Raw genomic sequence first — 24,912 nt, 5'->3', positions numbered from 1 at the left:
ACCATACCTTACCATACCTTACCATACCATACCATACTGTACCATGCCATACCATACCATACCATATACCATACCATACCATACCATGCCATACCATACCATACCATACCATACCATGCCGTGCCATACCATTCCATACCATGCCATCATGTAAAGTCAAAGTTTGCAGAACATCGTATGGAGTGCACAAAAAGTAACCCAACTATACTGCACTTTATCAGACTGCTTACTAGAACGTTGCACAAAATTTATTATACAGGGTAGTGTCTCTGATTACTTTTTTGTATATGACGTCCTGAGAGGGGAGGCGAGGGCGGGGGTAAATAATACATATTTGTAAGAATGGTATTACCTGCTAAATGTGCAGTCGTGTTGTGCTAGAAAAGAGATGTCTAAGCAATTTAGAGAGGGATTTCACGGTATGGTAATTTGATAGTTATCCGCTAATTTTGTCCTCCTGTAATTTTTTTTCTTTTTCAAGATGAAAAAAAATTCTTTATGCACCCGACACATCGTGAAGGTTGGCATGAGTTGGTGTTTTTTTTCTTGTCCCTTTTTTAGATTTACGATTGAACGTCTTCTACGCTAGCTTCATTTGTGTTGGAAAGCATGCAATATAGACTTATTGTAACCCTAAAACCTTTTAGGACATCCTCGAGAGCGCAAAAGACCATGCTCAGATTAGTACTGTTACTGCAGTTGTACTTGCTGTGTAGATATCAAACGTTTTTGCAAATGTTAAGGTCAAGTGTGACTAATGGTTCTGTAAAACTGTTTCGTCACGGTTGTGCCCATCACTGTGCCGATGCTGTCTTATAAAGTGGCCATTACAGCAGCTAGTTGACGCGAGTTAATGCTAGAAGCTTTAAAAAAAAGTCAAACAAGGGACAACTATTTCTAATAGCATCAGTATTATGTTGCTGTAAATGATGACACACTCAGCCTACTGTTATATGAGATATTACACTGTTAAACTACGTAAATGGTGCAGTAGTGTGTCATAACGTGTCTAAAGATAAAATTTGTTGTGGGACTGCTATAAGGATGCGCTTAAAAGCAGTTTTACAGCAATAAAATAAAAGATGTATTTTATGGTAATATTGTTGGATGATTTTACTCGTGTACGGTGTGTGGATAACACAAGAATCGCATCAACATTCAACTTCAGAGCTTGCTTCCGCTACTGCTATGTCATTTTTACAAAAATACTCTGATCGAAATAAGTACCCATTTTTAGTGCTTCATCTGAAGAGGGTGCTTTCCAGGTAACTTCAATTCAATTGTGGCTTTTTACCTACGTGAACTACCTCGTGATTAAAACACGTCATAGCAGGTGAGTCCGGGTTAAATATCGACCAGCTGAGGTAGACGTACATAACTCCAAATACATGTGTGCGTATACATTTTCGCGCTCACAAAAATGCCGCAACCGTGGCGCAAAAACCTAACCGTTGATATTAGCAGCACTACACCTTACCTGCTTAAACTACTCCAGTAGGTACTTAGTTGGTTCCGGTAGAATCCAAGTGCCGCATCAGGTTTTCGTTCCTGCGAGGTAACGTTATGATGTAAAGACATCAACGCTTTTAATAAAAAAAAAGGAAAAAAATACGGTTGTGTCGTGTCGCACACAGCACTGTTGTCCCAGTCTACGAACACGCAGTTGTTATGACAGTTCATGGAAACAAAGGCACCAGCACAACGCATACCGAACATTCGCGAAGTTGTAGAGATGCAAGTGTCACACTCTCTTGTCCTGCCGTCGTTTAGTTTTTCTTTTCTTAACTGCCGCACCCACCATGGCCCGAGGCTCGGTTCGCTATACCAGTCCAGGTCTGTTCGAGTGTCCTTGGCCCTGAGCGAGTGGCCACAAACGCTGTCGTATAGAATAGCGCACAAGCCCTCGTAGAGCAGACGCACGAGAAAGAAGCAGGGTTGATGTGGAGGCAGGGGATTCTTGCTGGCCCTTAGCGCGATGATTACCGCCACCGTTCACAGCCTCGGCAGGGTGATGAAAACCAGTATACTTGACAGCAATGGCGCTAGCGCTCTGGTTCCCCCGTTGGTGGCTGCGCATGTTAAGATGGTGAAGGGAGAAAAAAAAGGAAGAAAAAAAAACTGAAAAACGTAGAACGAGGTTTTTAAAAGGGTTGACAATGGTTGGTTTACCAGAATTTTATTTAGAATTTACTATTTACACGTGTTATTTTATTCTTATAATAGCTCAATGAAATCAATAGGCATACACGGGACCTTTTTCTAAATATACAATAAATAGCTTTTAATATAACGCTAGTGCCAACATTATTTCAAAGACAGCGCAGTACAGCTTTTACCTCCGGGTTCAGTCAGTTGTTCTGAGATACAGTAAAAGAAAAGACAAATAACAATACTATTTGATCACGTTTAATCTCCCAAAATTATGTTATGCTTATAAGTGACGTCAATGTGGAGGGCTCCAGAAATTTCGACCACCTGGGGTTCTTTAACATGCACCTAAATTTAAACACACGGGTCTCGAAAAAATTGGTGAAGTTAAATGGATTGTCACGGGTTCTATACAAGCTTTCTATTTTAAACAAATCCTTTCAAATTAGCAAGTCTGCTGTATGATAGCGTGATGGTCATCAAACCTATTCCTCTTTGAGACGTTAGGTATTCATCAGTAAACAATAGCACTGAAAACTTTCCGAGGACGTTACCTACACACCACGCAGAGCACTCCCACGTACCGTCTTTGCTAGCTGCTCTGAATCCCGACATGGTTCGGTGCTTGTTCTTGATGTTCGCTTCCACACTACTGGTGTTGAGGACGTTCGACAACGTTACCGTGCAGCGGAGGTGCATGCGTTCATCCTCGAAGTGCTCGGGCCTCACTCTGAACCGAAGGCCCAGTGACGCGGCATATTTCGGGTGCCCATGGAGCTCGTACCTCACCAGGTACTCGGGGCGAGCCTGCGAGTGGCAACATGCCATTAGCTTATTTTCGGTTCTCGCTGATGGAGAATAGAAGGTCATGGCGAGTGGGGCCCTCTCGTGAAAATTATGATTGCACTTAGAAAAACATTTCGCGATCACTGCTGTACAGCTCTGTTCCAATCATTCGCAGGGATTACGATATGTGTGAAAGAAAGGGACTTTGCGGTTCTCCATGTCAATATTTTTGAACGGCGTTAGAATGTTGTTCGGGAGGTCGCTTCTAGCAGTATGAGGACAGGAAGACCATGATCTGTGAGGTGTTGGATAAAAGAGGTAAGAGTTGTCTGTTGACGTGAAGAGATAGGAATTGAATGGGTTGTGCTCGTAGCTCATGTTTTTTTTATCACAATGTGCTTTGCAAACGACAAGCTGCAAACAGTACTGCCGCCATTCTATGAAGCTGTCAAACCCAAGCGTAGGTATAGCACACTATTCAATATAGAACAGGCTTGCTATACGACGACACAAAAGAGAAGAAAGAACAACAACAAAAGTGGCTACTTTTGTGCATATGCATAGAGTTTCCTAAAATTAACTAGCGGGGACTCTGGCACTGCGATCGTTCAGTGAACATGGGAATGATGGGTATTAAGCAGATTTGCCTAGTCGTCGTACTTGCAAGCGGTGAATCACACTTGTGGCTTTTTCTATTGCTGTGTTTCGGTTTTGCTTCGAAGGAAAGAACGAACCCTTTTGAACTTCGTGACCTGATTTGGTATGGTACGCTTAAATGATCAGGATGGTAAAGTGATACTGCTGAACATTTTTCAATTGTATCTAGTGACGAAGCAGCTTGAAGCTATGCTAAGCCAAAATGAACATAAAGTACGAAGGCTATTTATTTATTTATTTCATAATACTGTCAGCCCTTTCTTGAGGGCTCTTACAGGGAGGGTCCAACCAAATACAAAACAGCCAGTATATATCTATGTCAGGTGATAGCGCAATCAATTATTACATGTGTAACTCATTTCAAATAGGCAAACACTGCCTGCATTTACAGCAATGCCTGGATACGCATTATGAACACAACTGGGAGAAAGAAAACAAAGAAACTCAAACCAAGGAAACATGCAGGCTAATCATCAGGCAGCTCCATCACTCAAGTACATGTACATCACTCAAGTACTATAGGTAAATCCGTGTACTACCCGCAATTGTTATGCTCTCTGAAGCGTTGCAGATCCCATAGACACTAGCGCCAGAGTTCCCTCTAGTGTATATATAGGAAACTCAACGGTGGCTCACGCCGTGCGCTTGGGATCGAGAGGTGGCTGGTTCGACGCCCCATGACGGAGCTTTTTTTTTCTTTTTTTCTTTGCAATCTATTAGCATATATTTCACGACGTCCTATCCCGCTCCAAGCCATGCGAACACCCACGGAGCCAGAAGTATGAATATTAGAGAAATCCGTGTACTACCTACCATTGCCATTCTCGCTGAAGTGCTGTACGTTGCAGATCTCATAGACACCTGCACCAGAGTTCCTTCTAGTATATATTTAGGAAACTTTATGCTTCTGTGTAACGAGTTCAGTTTTTTTTGTAATAAAGTGTTTCTTCAGGCAACTTTATCGTTAGTGTAATCTCTTGACTGTGTACATCGCCAACAGGCTTCAAAATTAAAGTATTTTTGTGCGCTTGCTTACCTCCTTATCGTTAATGAACCACCTCAACTCCGGAGGCCGATCGTACTCCGCAGATCTACAGGTCAGGTTCACGAGGTCGTCGACCCGGTACTTTGGCAGACCACCGTCGATTCTAGGACTGTGCGGACTTGTCTCTAAAGGTAGAACACGAGGCAATCCAATAAGGCACAGAAAAAAAAAAGATTCACGTACGACGTGCAGTAACATTTGTCCACAAAGACTTGACGTACTTTCGAAGCGTCCTTTCGTAATTTTGAAGCGTCTTTTTGTAAGAAAGTGGATGCATCTATATGCATTTCAGCATTCCTTAAAAAACATGGCTTCCTTAGACTCGAGTCAGAGCCGCAGAAAATATTTTTTTAGGTTTCCTCGCTGTTTATCAAAGCATACCTGGATACGGTAAGAAGGGCACCGTGTCGCCGACGATAAGCTCTTCACTGGATGTCAGGAATGTCTCTGAGATCACGCTGACACACTTAAGCCGCAGCGAGCTGCCAATCATGTGGTAAGGCTGCAGGACGAATGACAGCAGAACTGCCGAACTCTGCAGCCCTTCCGAGTCGTACAGCGTCTCCAGCTCATGAACGGCACTGAAGGGAACCTGCAAAAGTAAAGAGAAACAACAGAAACTAATGCTGATACGTCCTTAAGAATATATCGCAAACCGAGTATAGAATGAGCCATTATTTTGACAAGCTATGTGAGCGGTAAACGTGAGAGAAACGGATAAGGCACAGTTCACAATCACATAGCTCAACAATGTTTAGATTAGCCACTTAGTCAGGTCATCAATATCGTCCCCATGTGGTTTAACTTTGCTGATGTATGATATAACCTCTCATAGATCTCATATCACGCTTATTAGGTGTCATACGGGCCTATCACGTGGTTACTTTTCTAACCTTATCACTCAATCTAATATTATATTTCTGGCATCTGGCGAGGTTACGCATAGAGTTGAACAAACGTCTCAAATAGTGAACAAAGTTGTCTCAAAAGTTTATGATTCGTTTTTCGTGCGCAATAAAATTAGTGATGTTTGCGCGATGACACTAATTTTTATCGATATATGGCAGGTTATTCGGGTCTTTGTTAAAGAATATTGTTATACGAGAAGCAGTACAAAACGATGCGCGTTGCTCACACTGTGAGTACAAATGTTACCAGCGAAATACTGCCCGTAGGTAGTCGTTTAGGGTTGCCGTATATACCCACATCAAGGGCGTAGCAGGCCTTCTTTTTCGGGAGGGTTGGGTTACGTCATTCTTTATGTATATATTCGTGCGTGCATTTCTATGTGTACGTGTACATATACGCAAGCAAACTCATGAAAAATTTAGGGGGTGGGGGAATTAGAAGTCCTACCCTTTAAGCTACGGCCCTGACCCTAATGTTTATGTTCGTTGAGGCTGGCGAATATGCCCGCGTATATGTGACAGATACATGAAGGCGACAGTCGCATGATTGTTTCATCAACGCTACGTAGATGACACTACCACTGGTTGATCACGATCCTGCGAAAGAACACTACAGCCTCTACGATTAACTCTGAGCCTGTGTCCATGAATGTTGTGAGTACCCACTACCGACGTGCAAAAAAACAACAACAATCAAATAAAGAGAAAGAGTTCTTCCTTCAACTAAGCTTGTATTAGCCCGGCACATGTGAAAAAAAAAGAAAAGAAAGAAAAGACAACACAGGCATCTAGAAAGGTAGGAATAGTTCGGTTGTACATGCAGTGACAACTTCGCATCGCAACTATGCCACAACGCAAGCTCTCGACAACTATTAGCCTGTCTCGCCACTTCGTTGGTCCTGTGCGGATATCGAATGTAAACGTTGTAAACAATAGCCATTTACCCACCTCATGGCCGTTGATGTACCAGAGAAGCTTGGCCGCTGGCAGCGAGTACGGTGCCCTGCAGGACACATCAAGACGTTCCCCGACTTCGTACTTGGCTCGCGTGCCTCGTATCTTGGGTGGCTGATCGGGAATAACTGAATAATACAAATGACAGATGTTTCTGAGACGCCAATTTACACGAGCTTTAGCAAAAGAACTCTTCTCATTAAGCGAATGAAAGAGAGAGCGTACTAACAATTCAAAAGCTGCACACGCCGAGGAAAAAGTTTCTTTGCCGAAAAACAACAGAAATAATGATTCCAGCTGTGATTCTCTGGCAGAGTCACCCAGGATTTTCCTGCAATGCCTGTAGTTCTGATACAGTGGTCACTAAGGAGCTGAGTTCACAATTATGACAAGTAATGTAAATTGTGTGTATACAGCACAGTCAAGTGGTAGGCACGGATATTTATTTTCATCGTCGTTTCATTACGGTAAGCTAATATGATACAGGATACATCCCATAGCATGCTTAAGAATGTACACAGCGGCGCTTTTGAGCGGTGTGAGCCAATTGTGGGCGAATAAAATACTTTGATTGCAATCTACTCGTTACGACCTCCTTGTTTCTTTTCTTCTACTCAGTATGACGCTGCTGCAAAGTCCAGGGGTTTAGAAAACAGGCGTTGAATGGTTTAAAGTACTTGGTACTCAGTCATTGGAGAGCAGAATGTAGTCCCAACAGGACTATCACCGTCTATTAGGAAAAAAAAATCACAGCATATCCACGGACTGAATGATGATCAGTGAGGCGAAGCATCCATCAGTCCGTTCGTTCTTGCTTCCGTGCATGCGACCGTCCGTGCAACCATCCATGCGTGTGCGTCCATCCGTCCATCCATGTGTCCGTTTGTGCGTCCGTCCGTACTTGCATCTGTCTTTCTGTCTGTCCATGCGTCCGTCCGTCTAGTGAACGCTTCAAGTACCGCCATCTCGCATCTTTTCATTATATATTCTTCATATAGAAGTACCGTCGTCCAGCGGACATTCTAAGGACTAAACGAGAGGTGGCTACCTAATACTATTACTACTACATACATCGCGGACGCACGACCCACGACATAGGGAGCTTCACCCCTTCAAAGTACATCGTACTCTACAATGAAAAACCATGAAGCCGTCCTGTGCGCCTCACACTTGATGACGTCTTGTCGAAAAAAAATAGGTCAGCGTTTGAGGAAATACTGATAAATACACAGGTGTCTTTATCAGCGTGTGTTTAGAAAAAGTGGTTTACGATTTAGAGTACTTGGTACTCTACTATGGGAGAGAACAAAGCCGTCCCGTTTGCCAGTGTGCTATGTGAATTTGCGAAATGTTTTCGGGAATTTTAAAGCTTTAGTGCAGCTCAATTTTGAAGGACCGCATGGACGTTCCCCATGTGTTGCGTATCCTACTACGACTCTTTGGTGGTTTCGCCCGTATTTACGCCTATATTTACGACGTGCTTGCGGACACTCATCACTAAAAAAAAAAACAGCATTAAAGGAAATAAAAAAATTATTAGGAACTTTACTTTTGTCTGTCAAACGCGCATAATCAGGATGCATTAGGAGTTTTTGCATTTGTTCGATATAAGTTTCACTAAATATTTCGCCAGCATGAATACATGCAATCGAGAGTGCTGGGGCTGTGTACGACCTCAAACTGTAAATGAAGGCCCATTCATGGGTTGCTACGATAGTTTCTACGAAATAAATTTTGAAGTTATGTACCATTTTTCTTTATTAATATTGATGCAGCACGTTTATGAACCCAGCAAGCTTCTGGTTATGCCTTGCTGACAGCATTATTAGTAAAGTATAAGCAGACCATGGCCGCACTCGCAAAATGTGCAGCACTTAGTTTTATATACAGTCTGTCATGCTGTGGAAGTTCTGATTGACCGAGCCGCCACGATACTATAGAATTCTGTCATTCTTGGGCAGTGAATCATATAAATAACTACAACCATAGCCATAATCTTTAGATGCTGGACTTTTTTATAGACAATATCCTGTTGTGCTTGTTCCACTCACTTTCTGTAGCGAGGTACGAAGTCCACAATAATTTTTAGCGTATTTTATAGCGCGTGCTACAACTGCTGCAGCATGCTAGAAAAGTGTTATCTAACAATTGGTTAATGTTGGCCATTGTTGCATAATTAACCGCTAATGCCAGCTGACGTTCACAATCCAGTGTTAGAGGTAGCAACACTGTGTTCATTCAATCTCGATCCTCTGATTTTTATATCTGACAATGTTTTTTTTGCATACTGTTGTCGAACCTCTTTTCTAAGTTTAGCTTCGACCTTAGCGATTTTCTTTTTAAGGGCGAAGCTCTTTACGCCGTGGGTCGTATGTCCCGTGTCATCGTAGTTCTCGTAGTAGACAGTTGCATTGCATGTCAATAAAAACGGTGTCACAGCATATCCACAGAGCGAATGATGATAAGTGGGGCGAAGCGTCCTCCAGTCCGTGAGTGCGTTCGTTGGTCCGTCTGTGCGTATTTACGAGCGTCCGTCCATGCGTCCGTTCGTCCATGCATGCATCCATGCGTCCGCTTCGGTCCGCTCGTCATCATTCTGGATATGATGCGATTTTTTTGTCTTAGTCTGACCACTCGCAGGCGTAGAGAAAAAAAAAACAATGGTCTCACCGAAGACCTTGATTTCTTTTTCACCGACCACGGTTTGAAACGAAGGCGCCTCGGCAGAAGCTTCGCATCGGTAGCTCCCTTCGGTGGACAAGTTCACCGATGCGATGAACACATGACCTTCTCGAGATCGGGACATCTGCGAATGATAAGAAGAGCAGAATCTGAGTTTTAGATCTCTAAGCATGCTTCATGTCTGAGGTCATAACCATCCTCTTATATTTTAGAGCGTCCATACTTATACGGCACAAGGTGTACTCATTGAATGTTTCACTAATAACATATGTCTTCTAAAATAACAAAGCAGATACACATGAGAGTGAGTCGCACTTTCTTGGCTCGTCTTTCAAAGGCTCACCATGAAGATCAAAGATACGAGAGATACAAATATGAAAGCTGTTTACGTCATCATACGTTCGAAATATCGCACTACGTTTTGGAGAGGAAAAATAATGCAAATATTGATTGTACAAACGCTTTAAAACACGTTGAGAGATTACACAGTATAAACAGTCGTATTGCAAGCACCTTGTGTCATGTGCATCCTTCTTGTGTCAGCGTTAATCAAAGAGGGTATGATGTTCACTACAGCGTCATTTTATTCTGATAGATATTAGATGGACACTCTCGGCTGTACTTTGCCGCCAGCGGCAGCTTCGACGTCGGCGACACCACTAAAAACGCAAGAAAGAAAAATGATTGAGAAAAAGACTCCGGCAAGCGCAATCGAACGTGCGACCTCTGGGCTGTGAGTGCGAGGCGTTAACCACTGAGCTACCGAGGAGAACGTCCTTAAAAGTTCAAACGGCAAGCTCTTGATATCTACCACTTACCGCTGGTGACGGGCATCTCGGAGGGGGGGAGGACTATCATGCTTTCAGAATTACCAGCCAGATGGCGCATTGAGCGCACGTCGCCACGTCGCCACGTCGCCACGACTTGGCTGCGCGTGCTCTCATCTCCTACGGGTACTTTGCCCCGCGGAGAGGAGGCAGGTGGGTGGTCCTTCGCGCGTCCTTATCTCGCCGTGGAAAGGATCGTTCGTCTTCGCTGGCTTTGGACTTTCACCAGAACAATTATGTTGTAGAGACCGGGCGCACAAAGGTCCCGGCAATTGTTGCACAGTCTCCGTTTGCGAAAAAGGCGCGCTTTTCAGACACAGCGAAGTAACAACTGAGACGCTTATTCGCGTTCATCTGTACCTGTGAGTACGTTTCGTGTGTCATTTGTGCGTGAGAAACGCAGGGAACATTTCGATCTGCTTGCGATTCTGACGTGACCTTCCAATTTGTTGATATTGCGTTAATTGCTTCGCCTTTACGGCAAAGCTGTGATTATTTAAAATGCGAAGCATTTCTTAGCGAACTTCGGCAATTTTGAGCGTATCTATCTATCTATCTATCTATCTATCTATCTATCTATCTATCTATCTATCTATCTATCTATCTATCTATCTATCTATCTATCTATCTATCTATCTATCTATCTATCTATCTATCTATCTATCTATCTATCTATCTATCTATCTATCTATCTATCTATCTATCTATCTGTCTGTCTGTCTGTCTGTCTGTCTGTCTGTCTGTCTGTCTGTCTGTCTGTCTGTCTGTCTGTCTGTCTGTCTGTCTGTCTGTCTGTCTGTCTGTCTGTCTGTCTGTCTGTCTGTCTGTCTGTCTATCTATCTATCTATCTATCTATCTATCTATCTATCTATCTATCTATCTATCTATCTATCTATCTATCTATCTATCTATCTATCTATCTATCTATCTATCTATCTATCTATCTATCTATCTATCTATCTATCTATCTATCTATCTATCTATCTGTTTAATAGCTTCAAGTATACTAAATTTGGTATCACGTGACGTACATAGAGACGAAAGTAAATGACACGTTCTAATATAATCGTGATGTGCGTGTCATGTAAAACACGACTATATGCTACGCTCATAGCGTGCTCGCGGCTGTTTCGCTAGCTTCATATATACCAAATTTGGTATTACATGACGTGAATGGATGACGAGGGTGAATGACACATCCAAACATGATAATCATGACCTCGAAGTGATGTACGGCATAATTCACGTCCGCCTCGTAACGTTGTACTGATTTTAAAGTGACATATCAACCTTCCTCATACTTGCCTTGCATATCATCGAATCCCACTATTCGTGGGTTGTGCCAATTTTTTTTCTCCTCCCTAACTTCTCTTCAAATTTCCCCTTCCCCATTGCAGGGTAGCTAACCAGGCTGAGCTATCTCCTTGTCTTTTTTTATCCTTATCTTCCACCATCGTTCCCGACGTGTTGCACCTTGCAGACGTCGGTGTGGGGGCCAACCATTCCTTCTCGCTTTCCTTCTCGCTTGTGAGCCGGGACTTCCCCTTGCACTGCAAGGATTCCCATCTCATACACCGTGACTGTTGATTGTACATCGCGGCTCTTTGATTCTACGCCACGGTGGTTGTTGATTTCTGAGGCTTAGTGCAGCGCTCGCGTCGTGTTGCTGCGGCGACGCCAGCATGGATGCACGTTTTCGTCGACCTAGCCAAGAAATGAGGCCGTGGCTGCAAGTGCATGGTTGCTGCGGCTGTTGTGTGTGCCAGCGCAGTTCCGGTGGAGGCGGTCACGTGTTTTGTCGGACATGTTTTTTTTTTGTGGTGACCATTTGGGTGTGCGCTCTCACCAATCTAGACAGGAAACGCTCCCGCGTGATTAAATAAATGCGAAATATTACTGCTTTTTGCGGCAGTAGCTATACTTCACGTAACACGTTTTTTCCCCTCTTCATGTAATGTCTCATCTTACTGCCATGTTCACAGTAGGATAAATTATTTGTGATAGGTTGGTGATAATGATTGTGAACTATATTAACACTACTGAATCAATTGAGAAAGCGAACATTTTTCTTGGTTTACGAAGATCGACAAGATATTATTTCTTAGGGAGAAAGTAGGGAGGGTAGCTTTTATCCATGCGTAGATTTCAGGTACTTGAATGAAGGGTTACCGCATTTAAAGAAGAGCACGCACTCACATCGACCACCACACCCGGCAGGTCGTAGTTCTGCGCGGGCGGCCTGTCCCTCGGAATGTATCGGTAGAACTCGGTGTCGTTCTTGTACCACTTGACCGAGTACAGCTCGTCGGACTCGAGGTCGAAGCTGCAGTTGAGCCACATGCCGCGACCGTGGATCGCCGCCGACGGAGCTGACATCTCCAGTAGTCGAAGACACGATATGCCTGCGTTAACACACAAGTAGAACACATGGGCAGACATGGAAATTGTTGAAGAGATGCAGAGAGAAAATGTATCGAAGGATACATGAGTGAATGACTGAATGAATGAATGAAAAGATGCGAAGAAACAATGCGCATTTTCCCTCCAACACTTGGAGCAAATTTGTTGGTCATATAGGAAGTTAATAGAGATACTATTGGAGAATGAAGAAATTTCTACTAATCTAACCTTGCTTATAGATTTAGACGATGTTGGCGTTCTTTCAAGGTTCTTGCTCTCTTCCCGTCAAAAGACACTTCGTATATAAGGTGACCAGTTTTTCTAACACAATTTCTCCACCATCTTTCAGGAGGTCCCTCGTTACCTCATCCTCTCCAGCGCTCTCACTTCGTTTTATTCCTTCTAGGGCTTTCCTTACTTCCCGTGTCGTTACTGGTAGGATGTCGAATAGCGGCGCATCTGCCGGAAAGGTCTGTCAGGCTAAAGCGGCGTGTAGCGACCTCGTCACCGTCGTCCCCGCCCTCTATTGAAGTACAATAAGGAACCAATACAAAGTGAAACAAAGGGCAAACTAAGCATAAACAAAAGAAAAGCACTACGACCGCGAAGTTACAACTGAATACAAGATAGAGCACTTTCTTTCGCCTGTTGTCGACTAAGCAAATACGATTTCTTTCGATTGTCCTTACTCTCCTGCACGCTGAAGATTTCATTGTTTATTGTGCCCACACAGCTTCGTTACCTAAAATAGGCCTAATTGCGCGTCGTTTCCCGATCACGCATCGACCTCGTCGCCTTCGCTATCATTCGAATACGGCGCATATGTGCGGCATATTTCTCGCGTTAAGATGCGACTCGTCGCGAACTCAAAACTGCAACTTCGAACATCTCGTTAGCAATGGGCGATTGGAGGCAATCCACTTCTTTTCGACGCATACGACATCGAACAGAACGAGGCAAACCGAGTGTTTCGGAGAAGAAACATCTCCATAAATAATGACGTCCACGATCGCTTCCCCCGCGCTACATCGTTACGTACGAGAGTAATGATCCGTTTTCATTACGGCCGCGATCAATTATGGCGCAACGAGGGAAGGTCTGCACGCGACCACTGATGCGTACGGTCATTTGCTTTTCGGCCTTCCCTCAGAGAAAAAGAGACTATCCGCGACGACCGGCGCAATTGATCGCCTAGCGGACGATTCGGGCTTTGTTAAGCCTCCAGTATCAAAGCAAAGCCCTTTCATTCTGAAATCAAAAGGTCCCCGTTCTCGCCGAATGTCCGGGGGAACTCGCGCCTGTTTAGTATTTAGCTTAAAACGGTTTTTTACATATTTGTTTTGCGTAAGAGGATTTATTAAGCGCGGAAGGCAACGTGCATGCCTCATCCCACTCGTGTCAGAAACCAGCCCCTGCGAAGTTGCACGAGAAAATCTCGTCAGTATCGTTGAGAAATGATATATACGTTACTGAAGATGTATGGTTCGCGCATTCCGTGCTGGCACTACTTGCTGACAGAAACGATAGAGGCCATCTATGTTTATGTGTTCGCAATTACAATGTCTCTACTTCGCCCATCTTCTACTCGCAATCCCTATAGACGAGAACTGTAGAAGAATCATGCGAACTGGCGAGTTTCCTTAGCGCATTTTTACTTCATAGTTTTCGTGGTAGTCATGCTTTGTTGGAGCATTATTCATATTACATACGACTTCACATCGCTTAGGGCACCCTTAAAAGCGATTACGATGTTGTACTCATCATTCATACGCAAATATCTGCACGTTTACTTTAGTCATTGAATTAGCTTGAAGTCTAATTGGTTCTGTATCTCACCATCGCAAAACTTACTGCTCGTGATGACGAAACGTCAAGTTAAGGTTGCTTACAACAAATATAATCACTCCCTGCACGTGTGTTCATCACAGGTAAAAAAGCATAGGACACACGCCGATTCAGCTTTTTAAAGGGGTACTGACAAAAATATTTAGGCCTTGCGTTTTCTTGCTGCAGTGTACTGCTAAGGACCTGTTAGCCATAACACATCTGTCAGTGTGCCGCAACACGTGAAAAATAAATAATTACAGGCTCTTCATTACCGACTAGTGTAAGTTATTGCTTAGAGGAGCTCCAAAAACAACAAGCCAATGGGTGCAATCATTGCCCCCCAGTGTGTGTGACGTTCGGCGACGTCAGCACATAGAACTGTGACGCACTTACACACGGTATTGTGTGAACGCCTCTGACATGCGGTAGAGTTCTACACGCTGCAGTGAAATGACTGTCAGTCTCTCCCCCACCTTTTTTTTCTTTTCCCTCTCTTCCCTCTTTCTCGTCTTTCTTGTCCCCTTCCCTAATCCCTCAGTGTAGGGTAGCCAACCGGATGTCTTTCTGGTTAACCTGCCTGCCTTCTCCCTTTTGTTGCTTCCTCCTACACACGGTATTCATCAACAAGCCCATTCGAACATGTAGCGGGACAGCAGTGTAGCCAAACACAAAAATTTCAGCGCGAGCGCCGTGGCCAAGGATTCGCGAGTATATATGGCCGCCGAGTACTGATCTGCTGGAGCAAATCGGCAAAAAAAAAACGGTGGCTATGACATCATTATAACTTTTTAAACGACTTCAGCATGGCGACGTGAGGTAAGTAGGGGGGTCACCATTAGTCACTTTGCTCGTTCGCGCTCGCACACGTCAGAATTCGTGTAAAACGCCTTCCAAGCTATGTTCTCCGTTGATATTTTGCAGAAGGTTTAGGCATGTTCATGAAAATCCCTCGCGTAGACTATCTTGGCAGCGAAACTTTAATGAGTACAGCTTTAATGCAGTGGCGTAAGTGGCTACTACGTCAAAAACAAAGCAAAAAACAAAACAAAAAGCGGCAGTTCGCTAGTGCGCCAAAACTATAATGACAAAACAATGCTGGAATGCGCTACCTCGAAGGATCTCGATGTTTTCACTAGTTTCTCTTCATGTTTTGTCGGCATACGTAGCTGGGGAAGACACGTGCCACTGTATGTATGGCTGCACATAAAACAATATAAATGTTCCTAACGCCTTGTAAGCGAACTTATTAAGCGCCAAGTTTGAAGTACGTTTCTCTCAAATGTGGTGGACGCATAAATCTAAGACGATTAGATAGTAAAAAGGTCGGAGCCATCCTCGTTTTCTTGTTGGTCGATGCACTAATCCACACAAGGTGACGCCTTCATGACGCCACATAAAGTGACGTCGCATGACGACGTCACTTTGTGTGGCATCGTGAAAGCGTCACAAGCTTTGACGATCCGCGGCTTCATCATGTGGGGACAAATTTTCGTATCACTCGTTTATTTTCGTGTTTGATGAGGAGGTTGAGGCTTTTGCCATAACAGAAGACACTTATATAGATCCCAGCTCGTGATCAACACTGGAACCGCTAGCTTAAGCTGCGACGGTTAAAAATCTGTATACGGAGCGCTTGGGGCTCATTTTTTTACTATATACTCTACCATATACGCAATAGCAATCTGGCCATTTTCCGCAAATGCAGGACAGCTATGCAAGCATCCGCCAAATGGACTGATTAGCACTTAAAAGATGATGTGAAGAAAACGTACCGAACATTTCGCATCGATCAGTGAAGAGAGAGGGGCCGCCCCTGGCCTCACGCGTGTATCTGTGTACAACGCGAACCACAGTGAGTGGGACTACCTCGGTGGGCACCGCCCTATCGCTGTACTTCACCGTGTTCATCAGATCAGGGCGTCGTCATGAAGTCGATCAAGACATAATGGGACCCCCCTGGCTCCTTTCCTTCTACTGAAACCTCTTCCTCCCCCCTTGTGCTCAAGCGTTGCCCGAATAACTTCTGGAGCCCGACATACGTGTACGAGCCTTCGAACGTCTTCCCAATCGATTTTCGCTTCCTTCGTCCCCTGCAATTTAAACAAGATTCGACGCTAAAGCTCGTTCGACCGAGCATGGTAGGAGAGCCTCTACAACGGGACGGGAAAAGTTTAAGGGCAAGAGGAAAAAAAAAGTGGAATCGAGATAAGTTTCGTCTGCATTTGGTTTATCAAAGTCAGCCTTGCGAAAACCCCAAGCCGGAAGTTGATTAATTTGAAGTAAAGCCTATGTTAAGGAGCCTCGACCTGTCGAATATATCGTCCTGTGTTTGTGGGTATGCATCGCTTTGTAAGCTCCTCTAGAGAAATGTGCAGCGGGAGAGTATCTCCTTACTGTGTGTTGGAGAAACTTCAAAATAGCAAGTAGTTTTTATGAAAGAATACATCCGAGGAAGGGATGCACCTTTCTGCAATTGTTGCTTGTGCCTCTGTAGCCTCAAATTATACTAAGCTTTTCCATCTATTTTGTACTCTGCTTCGTCGCTCCTGCATTTCGTATCAATTGAAAAATTAGGAACCCTCTTCCTGTCGGGGAAATAGGCACAAGCAAAGCTTGGCCTGTGATTGCCCGACTAAGGAGTATATTTACTGTTTTTATTCTTCTTTGTGCTTGACCTACGATTTTTTGTCTCTTTTCTATCGCATTGTGCGATGCGCCTCCATAACTTTTTATTCCCTCCATGCCAGGAATGGGACCTTCCCCAACGTGTTTAGCTGGGCAACACATCTTTTGGTACAGAAAACAACGACCGTCATTCGTGAAACACTGAAATGCAGCATTGAAATGAAATGTAACCATGAAGCGTGGAAGCATGAAATGACAAAATACCCCAATAAAGAATATTGTTGCCGCATTGAAGGCAGCTGATCACCGACCAGTCCATGATTCAATGAGCATCGATTACTGTTAAAACACGCATAAACATACGACAGTAAGCGGCACAGGTTTTCGGGCGACATTTGTGTAATCCGGCATTACTGTCTCTTTCCGTCGGTACCGTTCCGGTTGTGACGCTTTCCAACAAAATGAAGTACTTTTTGGATATGCACCTTCGGCATTTGATGCATGGTGTGCACCTTAACAGGGAATCACAGTCAATAACACTTCCTTCGTTTTAAGCAACAACTATTGCATTTTAGATGCGGAGCATCTAATACTCGAGGCTTGTAGCGCGGCGCCGTCCGCAAGCTTCCTCCTCCTTCTTCCACCATCTGTGCATCCTTCCTCCTCTACACACTGCGTGCCGGCAGCTGACGCGCGCGCATGCGCCGTCGCGCTTCGAGAACATCGGCAGATGACGCGCGCGCATGCGCCGTTGCGCTTCTACCCCTTCTCGAATATTCGACAGCTGACAGTGCATGCGCCGTCGCGCTGTATATATACTCAAGGTCGGTGCTCGCTCGCTCAGTTGCCGCTCGTCGGTTGGTTTGTACGGCGCGTCGACGTCCGAGGTCGCAATGATCGACGTCCCTTCGACCAGCGCCGGCCAAAGTGTTGGCGGAACCGCAACCAAGTCGTCGTCCGAAGACAAGGCAGCGCTGAGAAGAGCTCGCGACGCCGAACGTAAACGTCGGCGTCGAGCGGAAGATGCTCAACTTAGAGAACGTGAAGCCGCTGAGAGACGTCAGCGCCGAGCAGCAGCACCGGATTCGGCCGCTTTGAAACGTAAGCGTCGACAAGAGGACCCAGACTTTCGAAAACGGGAAGCCGAGTGCAAGCGTCGGCGACGAGAGGCCGATCCCGATGCTGCCCGCGAGCGCAAGCGCGCCGAGGTAGCGGCGTGGCGCGCCAAGCAGTATGCCACGCCCAACGCTCGCTTCAAGCGCGACTTCCTCGACCGAAGCTTCGGCCACACCTGCAAGGTGTGTGATCGTCTTTGGTTCGATAACAACTTAACTCGGATCGGCAACATTCAGAACAACTCCAAAGCGTTGTCGGTTCTTTGCGATACGTTTGGAAAGGGCACCGACTATGCCGATTACGTCGTGTGTGCTACGTGCAAGCAGTCGTTGATTGCCGGTCGAGTTCCCTCGGCTAGCGTGAGTTACGCTCCGCATCCTCCTCAGTGTTCCCCCGAGGGAAGCTGCGGGCAATTTTTTTTTCACTATGTCCAGTCCACCTGTCCTGGCATATATGTGTTGACCAACCATGTTGTTGAGACTACTGCTGCTTCCTTGCTTCCGTTGGTTTCCCCAGCCCACCGTGCTCGCTCTAGTCGGGTGTCTTGGAGCGCGTTAACGATTTCTTTTTGCGGCCTCGACACCTCCGAGACTTCATGTGGCACCTGGGGTTGGGTGTGCTTCTCCCTCTCGATCGTCTCGAAAGGTGGAGAATGGTCAAGCGAGCAACATGCTCGAACTCCTCTCTTCGGGAAACAAATCAGCATTTTCCGAGGCATTGTGTCATTGCTCGTGTATTTTGAAGAACTGCACATGCTGGATTTCCCTGCCTCAGAGTAAATCGCTTCGTTTCGTTTGTGCATTGTTCTCGAGGCCGCTTCGCTTGTCTTCTCATTGTTGCCGGTTCTTTCTACCTCTGGCACAACCGCTGCGAGGCGGTTGCAGCGGGCCGCAGCCGCTGTGTGCTCTTCCCAATAATAGAGCGATTGTGCTCTAGCCATGCAGCCATGTAGAAATGCCATGCCAACATGTAAATATGCGAAATGTACATCATATTCATGTTTCATTTGTGCCTCTCGTTTACCTTGAAATATTCATATGTGTATCTGTCCTTTCGTGATACATTTTTGTGTGGCTGTGTTTGTGTGAACCATCGAATGTACATGTTCTTTCCACGTCATCTCATACCCATGTTCATATAAATGAAGTCTCTTTTGTCATCAACGTTTTTGTATGTCTAAGAAGAAAATGTTCCGTTTAAATGTTGTTGACGTCTGTGACAATAAATTTTTCTAAACAGTTCAACGCTTGGCGTTTTAGATGCGGAAGCATCTTATACTCGCGCCTTGTAGTGCACCGTCCGCGCCTTCCGCGCCGTCCGCACCGCTTCTCGAACATTCGACAGCTGACGCGCGCGCATGCGCCGTCGCGCCGTCGCCCACTCTTCCACCATCTGTGCACCCTTCCTCCTCTACACACCGCGTTCGACATCTACAATTCTCCTGATTCTCCAGTGGACGCGCATGTGGCGTCGCGCTTCGAGAACATTCAACAGCTGACAGTGCATGCGCCGTCGTGCTGTATATATACTCAAGGTCGGCGCTCGCTCGCTCAGTTGCCGCTCGTCGGTTGGTTTGTACGGCGCGTCGACGTCCAAGGTCGCGGTGAAATGAATTCCAACGAATCCACAAACACAATGATCGACGTCCCTTCGACCAGCGCCGCCCTTTCGCATACGTGTGTACGTGTTCACTCATTTAACACCCCCTCCTACAACCACGTTAACCAATTTAGCCATCGACCCAAGTAAGTCGCAATTTAACACCCCATTTCACAACCACGTTAACCAATTTAGCCATCGACCCAAGTAAGTCGCACTTTAACACCCCGTTAACCAATTATATGGTCCGCATCCTCCTCAGTGTTCCCCCGAGGGAAGCTGCGGGCAATTTTTTTATTAGGGGCGAAGCTCCTTAAAACGGCACCCGTTCGTCCCTCGTAGTACGTAGCATCTCTTACGCTTTGACCTCCAAGGGGGTGCCGGTGGGAGATTTCTCCTGTGCGTTGTTAAACAATAAAAAAATCGCAGCGTTTGCGTTAACTAAAAGCCAAATTCTTCTCTCATTTTCCATTAGCATTCATTGGCATGTTCCAGTAGGAAATGTTAGTAGAAGTGTAAGTGTTAGCTAAAAGCCGACTTCTGCTGTCTTCCATTCCCAGTAGCAGCTATTGTTTACCTCCGTGATTAATGTTCAAAACGCCGTTGATTGATGAAAAAAAAACCAACGAAAGACGCCAGATGTTTTCTAAAAGCAAAACGAAAAGACGCCAGGTGTTTTCTAAAGCAATGGTTTTATAATCAAAACCATATCGCGATATAGGTTTGCAGTTGACGATGCTCGTTGCCTTCGGTGTGTGCTCATATGGATAAGGATGCCGAAAGTAGAATAAACTTTTTCTAAACACTTATACCATGAACTCGAGGTGGTTAAAGGTGGGAAATAGACCCGAAGCGCAAGCCGTAAGAAAGTGTGCGTGTGCCACCTTTCGTTTAGTCCTTAAAATCTCCGCTGGATGGCGGTGCTTCTATATGGGGAATATATGATGAAAAGATCTGAGATGGTGGTACTTGGAGCGTTCAATAGATGGACGAACGGACAAACAGACAGATGCATGGATGGACGCATGAACGGACGCAGGGGTGGACGCATGGAAGAACCCAGAGCGGACGCACGAACAGACGCACGAACAGACACACGCACAGACGGGTGGATGGACGCATGGACGGTCAGACAGACGGACGCATGTACGGACGGAAGCAAGAACGAATGGACGGACGAATGCTTCGCCCCACTCTCCATCATTCACTCCGTGGATATGCTGCCAATTTTTTTTTGTTCTGTCCCCGCCTATCGGCTGCGCTGATTTCCACTCATAATCATGTTGTAATAACGCGCCCTATCCTACAGTCTTCTATGTTGCGAGTTGTGCCACCGCTATTAGCATCACCTAAATATACTAGAATAAAATCTCGCTTTACTTATTTTTTTTATCACAGTACCATCACAGCCATAGGGAATCAAAGGGGGAGAGGGTTACACAGTACATGATTGATGATGACATGTTTACAGGTATCAGTTACAATAATAAAGAAGACTATAAAAAGAACAAGCATTGGACACGTACTCAATATTCTTGATGAGAACATGGATCCACGGCGTAGAACATGTAGTTATCATAACATGGAGTAGAAGGCAGCGTTAGAGTTGATGGTGGCAACATCGTTGAATCAGTGATTACATTTCAAAATTGTGCATGGGAAAATGTATTCCTGAACGACTCGGTTTTGCACTTGTATTTTATAACCATGTTAGTATGGTTGATTCGTAGTAAGACGTGCGGTTGAAATAACATTCGTCCTTATCTATACCAGTTCCTTCATGAAATATGTTGTGCAACATTTTCAATTTTGACATTTTCCTCCGTACTTCTAGCGTTTCCCAACCTACACTACTGCTGCTACTACTACAACTACTACTACTACTACTACTACTACTACTACTACTACTACTACTACTACTACTACACTACTACTACTACTACTACTACTACTACTACTTCTACTACTACTACTTCATACATCACGGACGCACGTACCCCTTCTCAAGGAGCTTCGCCCCTATAAAATATCGAAACATTATCGGCGTATGCGACAATTGTGAAGGTTTCACTGCACGGAATCCGGAAAACCACTATAAGCTTGCAGTTTACAACCTTTCTAAAGAAAGGCTGTGCGTTTAGAAAAAATTCGGCAGATCCGACGTACCTGGGAATAGACGTTATGCGAAACTTGCGGAGGGAAGGTGACCACTTTGCAATTTTTTTATTGAGCGACACGTCGCGAATTGACGCTAAATATGTGTACAAACGTCTTACGTACAGAGATATGTTGGAGAGTTGCAGAAGTTTATATAACCAGCTGTTTGCACTTGCGCAAGAATGTCAACTGGAATATTCGTATTAGCAACACCAGACGCTGATGTGAAACGCTGATGCTCGCGAAAATGCTGGCCCTGGACGCTGCTACATAAATAAACTTCAACGCATGGCACCTAACCCCAATTGACGTTAATCCGACGTGAAGGCTTTATCAAAGCAGCACATATGTAAGGTTTATAAAATTGGGCAAGCAGCACTGCAACCACTATTGACGTTTCACAAAGATTAGCGTCTATTTGAAAAGTAGTTCCGAGGCGTGGCGTACCTCTGGGGTAGAATGCTTGACTGCCACGCCGAATGCTTGTGTTCGATTCCTGCTGGGACCCCGAAATTTATTATTAGATGCGGAAGCATCTTATACTCGCGCCTTGTAGTGCGCCGTCCGCGCGGTCCGCGCCGTCCGCACCGCTTCTCGAACATTCGACAGCTGACGCGCGCGCATGCGCCGTCGCCCACTCTTCCACCATCTGTGCATCCCTTCCTCCTCTACACACCGCGCGTGCTTCACTCCTCCACCATCTGTGCACCCTTCCTCCTCTACACACCACGTTCGACATCTACAATTCTCCTGATTCTCCAGTGGACGCGCATGTGGCGTCGCGCTTCGAGAACATTCAACAGCTGACAGTGCATGCGCCGTCGAGCTGTATATATACTCAAGGTCGGCGCTCGCTCGCTCAGTTGCCGCTCGTCGGTTGGTTTGTACGGCGCGTCGACGTCCAAGGTCGCGGTGAAATGAATTCCAACGAATCCACAAACACAATGATCGACGTCCCTTCGACCAGCGCCGCCCTTTCGCATACGTGTGTACGTGTTCACTCATTTAACACCCCCTCCTACAACCACGTTAACCAATTTAGCCATCGACCCAAGTAAGTCGCAATTTAACACCCCATTTCACAACCACGTTAACCAATTTAGCCATCGACCCAAGTAAGTCGCACTTTAACACCCCGTTAACCAATTATATGCTCCGCATCCTCCTCAGAGTTCCCCCGAGGGAAGCTTCGGGCAATTTTTTTTTTGCATTCATCGGGTTGTCAACGCTGCCTATGTCAGATTTTTCTTCACACTGATATTTATTTTATGCTTTCATTCAGTCGATGCTACTGATGTCTGGTATTGCTTAACGCTCACATGTTAAAATTGCCCATGTGTGTTCTCGTTGTTCTTGGGTAGATACCAAGTGTCAATCACCTGTGTCACAAACCCGCATACCAGCGGCACATACCAGCCCGTGGGTATGTGCCACTCTGTGACGGGACGCCACATCCTGTGCGACTGTCCGTTGTATGACATCCAGAGACAGTCACTGGCGTCTGATATTGCGCACATCGACAACAGCCAAATGTCTGTGGACACTATTCTTCCAAGTGCCCGAAAGAAGACATTGCAACAGAAGGCGACAAAAGCTCTGTTGAAATTCCTACGCGACACACACTTGAACAAGCGGCTGTAACAGCTATGTCACACACCGCGAAAGACAAGACTGGACTATGACTGAGCGGGCGCGCGTGTGCTGCCGAATGTGCTGTGTTTATCTCTCTTCCTTCTCTGCTCTCTATCTTTCATCTCCCCCATCTCACTTGCATTCGCAGGGTAGCAAACCGGCTGCCTATAGGCTGGTTAACCTCCCTGCTGTTCTTTTCGTCCTATTTTCCTTCCTGATGGGAAGTGTTTGACAATGTACGTGACAGTATTAGGACATCATTCATGTCTTGACCAGCGCATCATATTCGTGACACCATCATACCCTCACATGCTATTTTTGGTTCACGCCAAGCTAATACCACAAGAGCACCCAAGCGTAAGCGGCTATAGATAGACACGCTCAAAGTCGCCGAAGTTCATTAAGAAACGCTTCGCATTTAAGTGTTGAACGATTCAGAAAAATTCGTACTCTATAATAAGACAGCAGATGTGTTTAGAAAAAGGGGTTAACGATTTAGAGTACTTAGTACTCTATTATGGGAGAGCTGAGAGCCGTCCCGTGCAACAGCAGATAGCCGTCACGAAAGATATCATGGGTCTACTTTTGTTCAAAATAACGAACCTGCCTTGCCATATACTTACTGGGGAATGCCATGTTGTAGCTCAGGGTTGCCCGTTATTTCAAATAACCCCTCGTCTTACCTTGACATCGATTCCGCACCAAGTTTAAAGAGATCACATACTTCGTGTACAATCTTAATTACTTTTAATCCCGGACTAGAAGTGTCTGCTTTCAGGAGGAGGCTAAATCTGTACGGACCCACGAATAGGCAGGCAGTGGAAAGGCTAGTTGCAGAGAAAGCTTACCAAGAACACAATTTGATAAGGATTTTAAGAGACATAGGGTGATAATAGGAGAGAGAAACAAAGTTAATACTGTGGCAGACGAAGGAGTCGTTATAAGAAATGCGTGTTTTCCTTTCCTGAACCTCTCCTCCTCCTCTCGGTAAGGAAAGAACGAAACGTGTGCGTCTGAAGAGGGTCTCGATGCCGAAAGTTTCCTAATCCGATCGCAGGTCCAATTATGAGGAATTAAGAGCATGGACAGGGCAGTGGAAGAATGAGCGAGATACTATCCTGATTTTAATTCTTTAACGCCACCGATGGCTGCTCTGTCTCACAGATGCTGTCGTGTGCTGCCGAATGTGCTGTATTTATCTCCCTTCCCTCTCTGCTCTCTATCTTTCATCTCCCCCCATCTTACTTGCATGCGCAGGGTAGCAAACCGGCTGCCTATAGGCTGGTTAACCTCCCTACCGTTCTTTTCGTCCTATTTTCCTGGCGGCATTGATTCACGCTCCCTCAATCCAGTCATTGAGTTGTGCCTTTTTTTACCCTCGTGCCTTGATATGGGATCTCGCTCACAGGTGAGCCGGCAGGAGTACACGGGCCTTCACCTTTTCGCCTCCATCGAAAAGCCACCGCCGCAGCAGAGATCGACCCCACGACGGTCGTGTCAGCCGCCGAGCACCCTAGCCACTCATCCAACGACGCGGACAGATGAACGT

At 45.4% G+C, this 24,912-nt stretch overlaps 1 protein-coding gene across 1 annotated transcript in view; it reads right to left on the bottom strand.

Moving 5' to 3' along the window:
* Positions 1–1,786: 1,786 nt before the first annotated feature.
* The window catches only part of LOC119172632 (uncharacterized), a 47,328-nt gene continuing 24,202 nt past the window's right edge, over positions 1,787–24,912 (bottom strand). The window contains exons 2-8 of the mRNA XM_075891857.1: positions 12,204–12,409; positions 9,169–9,304; positions 6,493–6,626; positions 5,018–5,228; positions 4,628–4,761; positions 2,733–2,955; positions 1,787–2,069 (exon numbers count right to left, since the gene is read on the bottom strand). Of these exons, the coding sequence (XP_075747972.1) occupies positions 1,993–2,069; positions 2,733–2,955; positions 4,628–4,761; positions 5,018–5,228; positions 6,493–6,626; positions 9,169–9,304; positions 12,204–12,409 (1,121 nt within the window). The 3' untranslated portion in view covers positions 1,787–1,992. The remainder of the gene's footprint in view (positions 2,070–2,732; positions 2,956–4,627; positions 4,762–5,017; positions 5,229–6,492; positions 6,627–9,168; positions 9,305–12,203; positions 12,410–24,912) is intronic.

The sequence above is a fragment of the Rhipicephalus microplus genome, chromosome 4 (genome assembly GCF_043290135.1).
Source record: "Rhipicephalus microplus isolate Deutch F79 chromosome 4, USDA_Rmic, whole genome shotgun sequence".
NCBI lineage: Eukaryota > Metazoa > Arthropoda > Arachnida > Ixodida > Ixodidae > Rhipicephalus > Rhipicephalus microplus.
The sequence above is the reverse complement of the archived record's forward strand: the minus strand, read 5'-3'. Positions and strand labels throughout refer to the sequence as shown.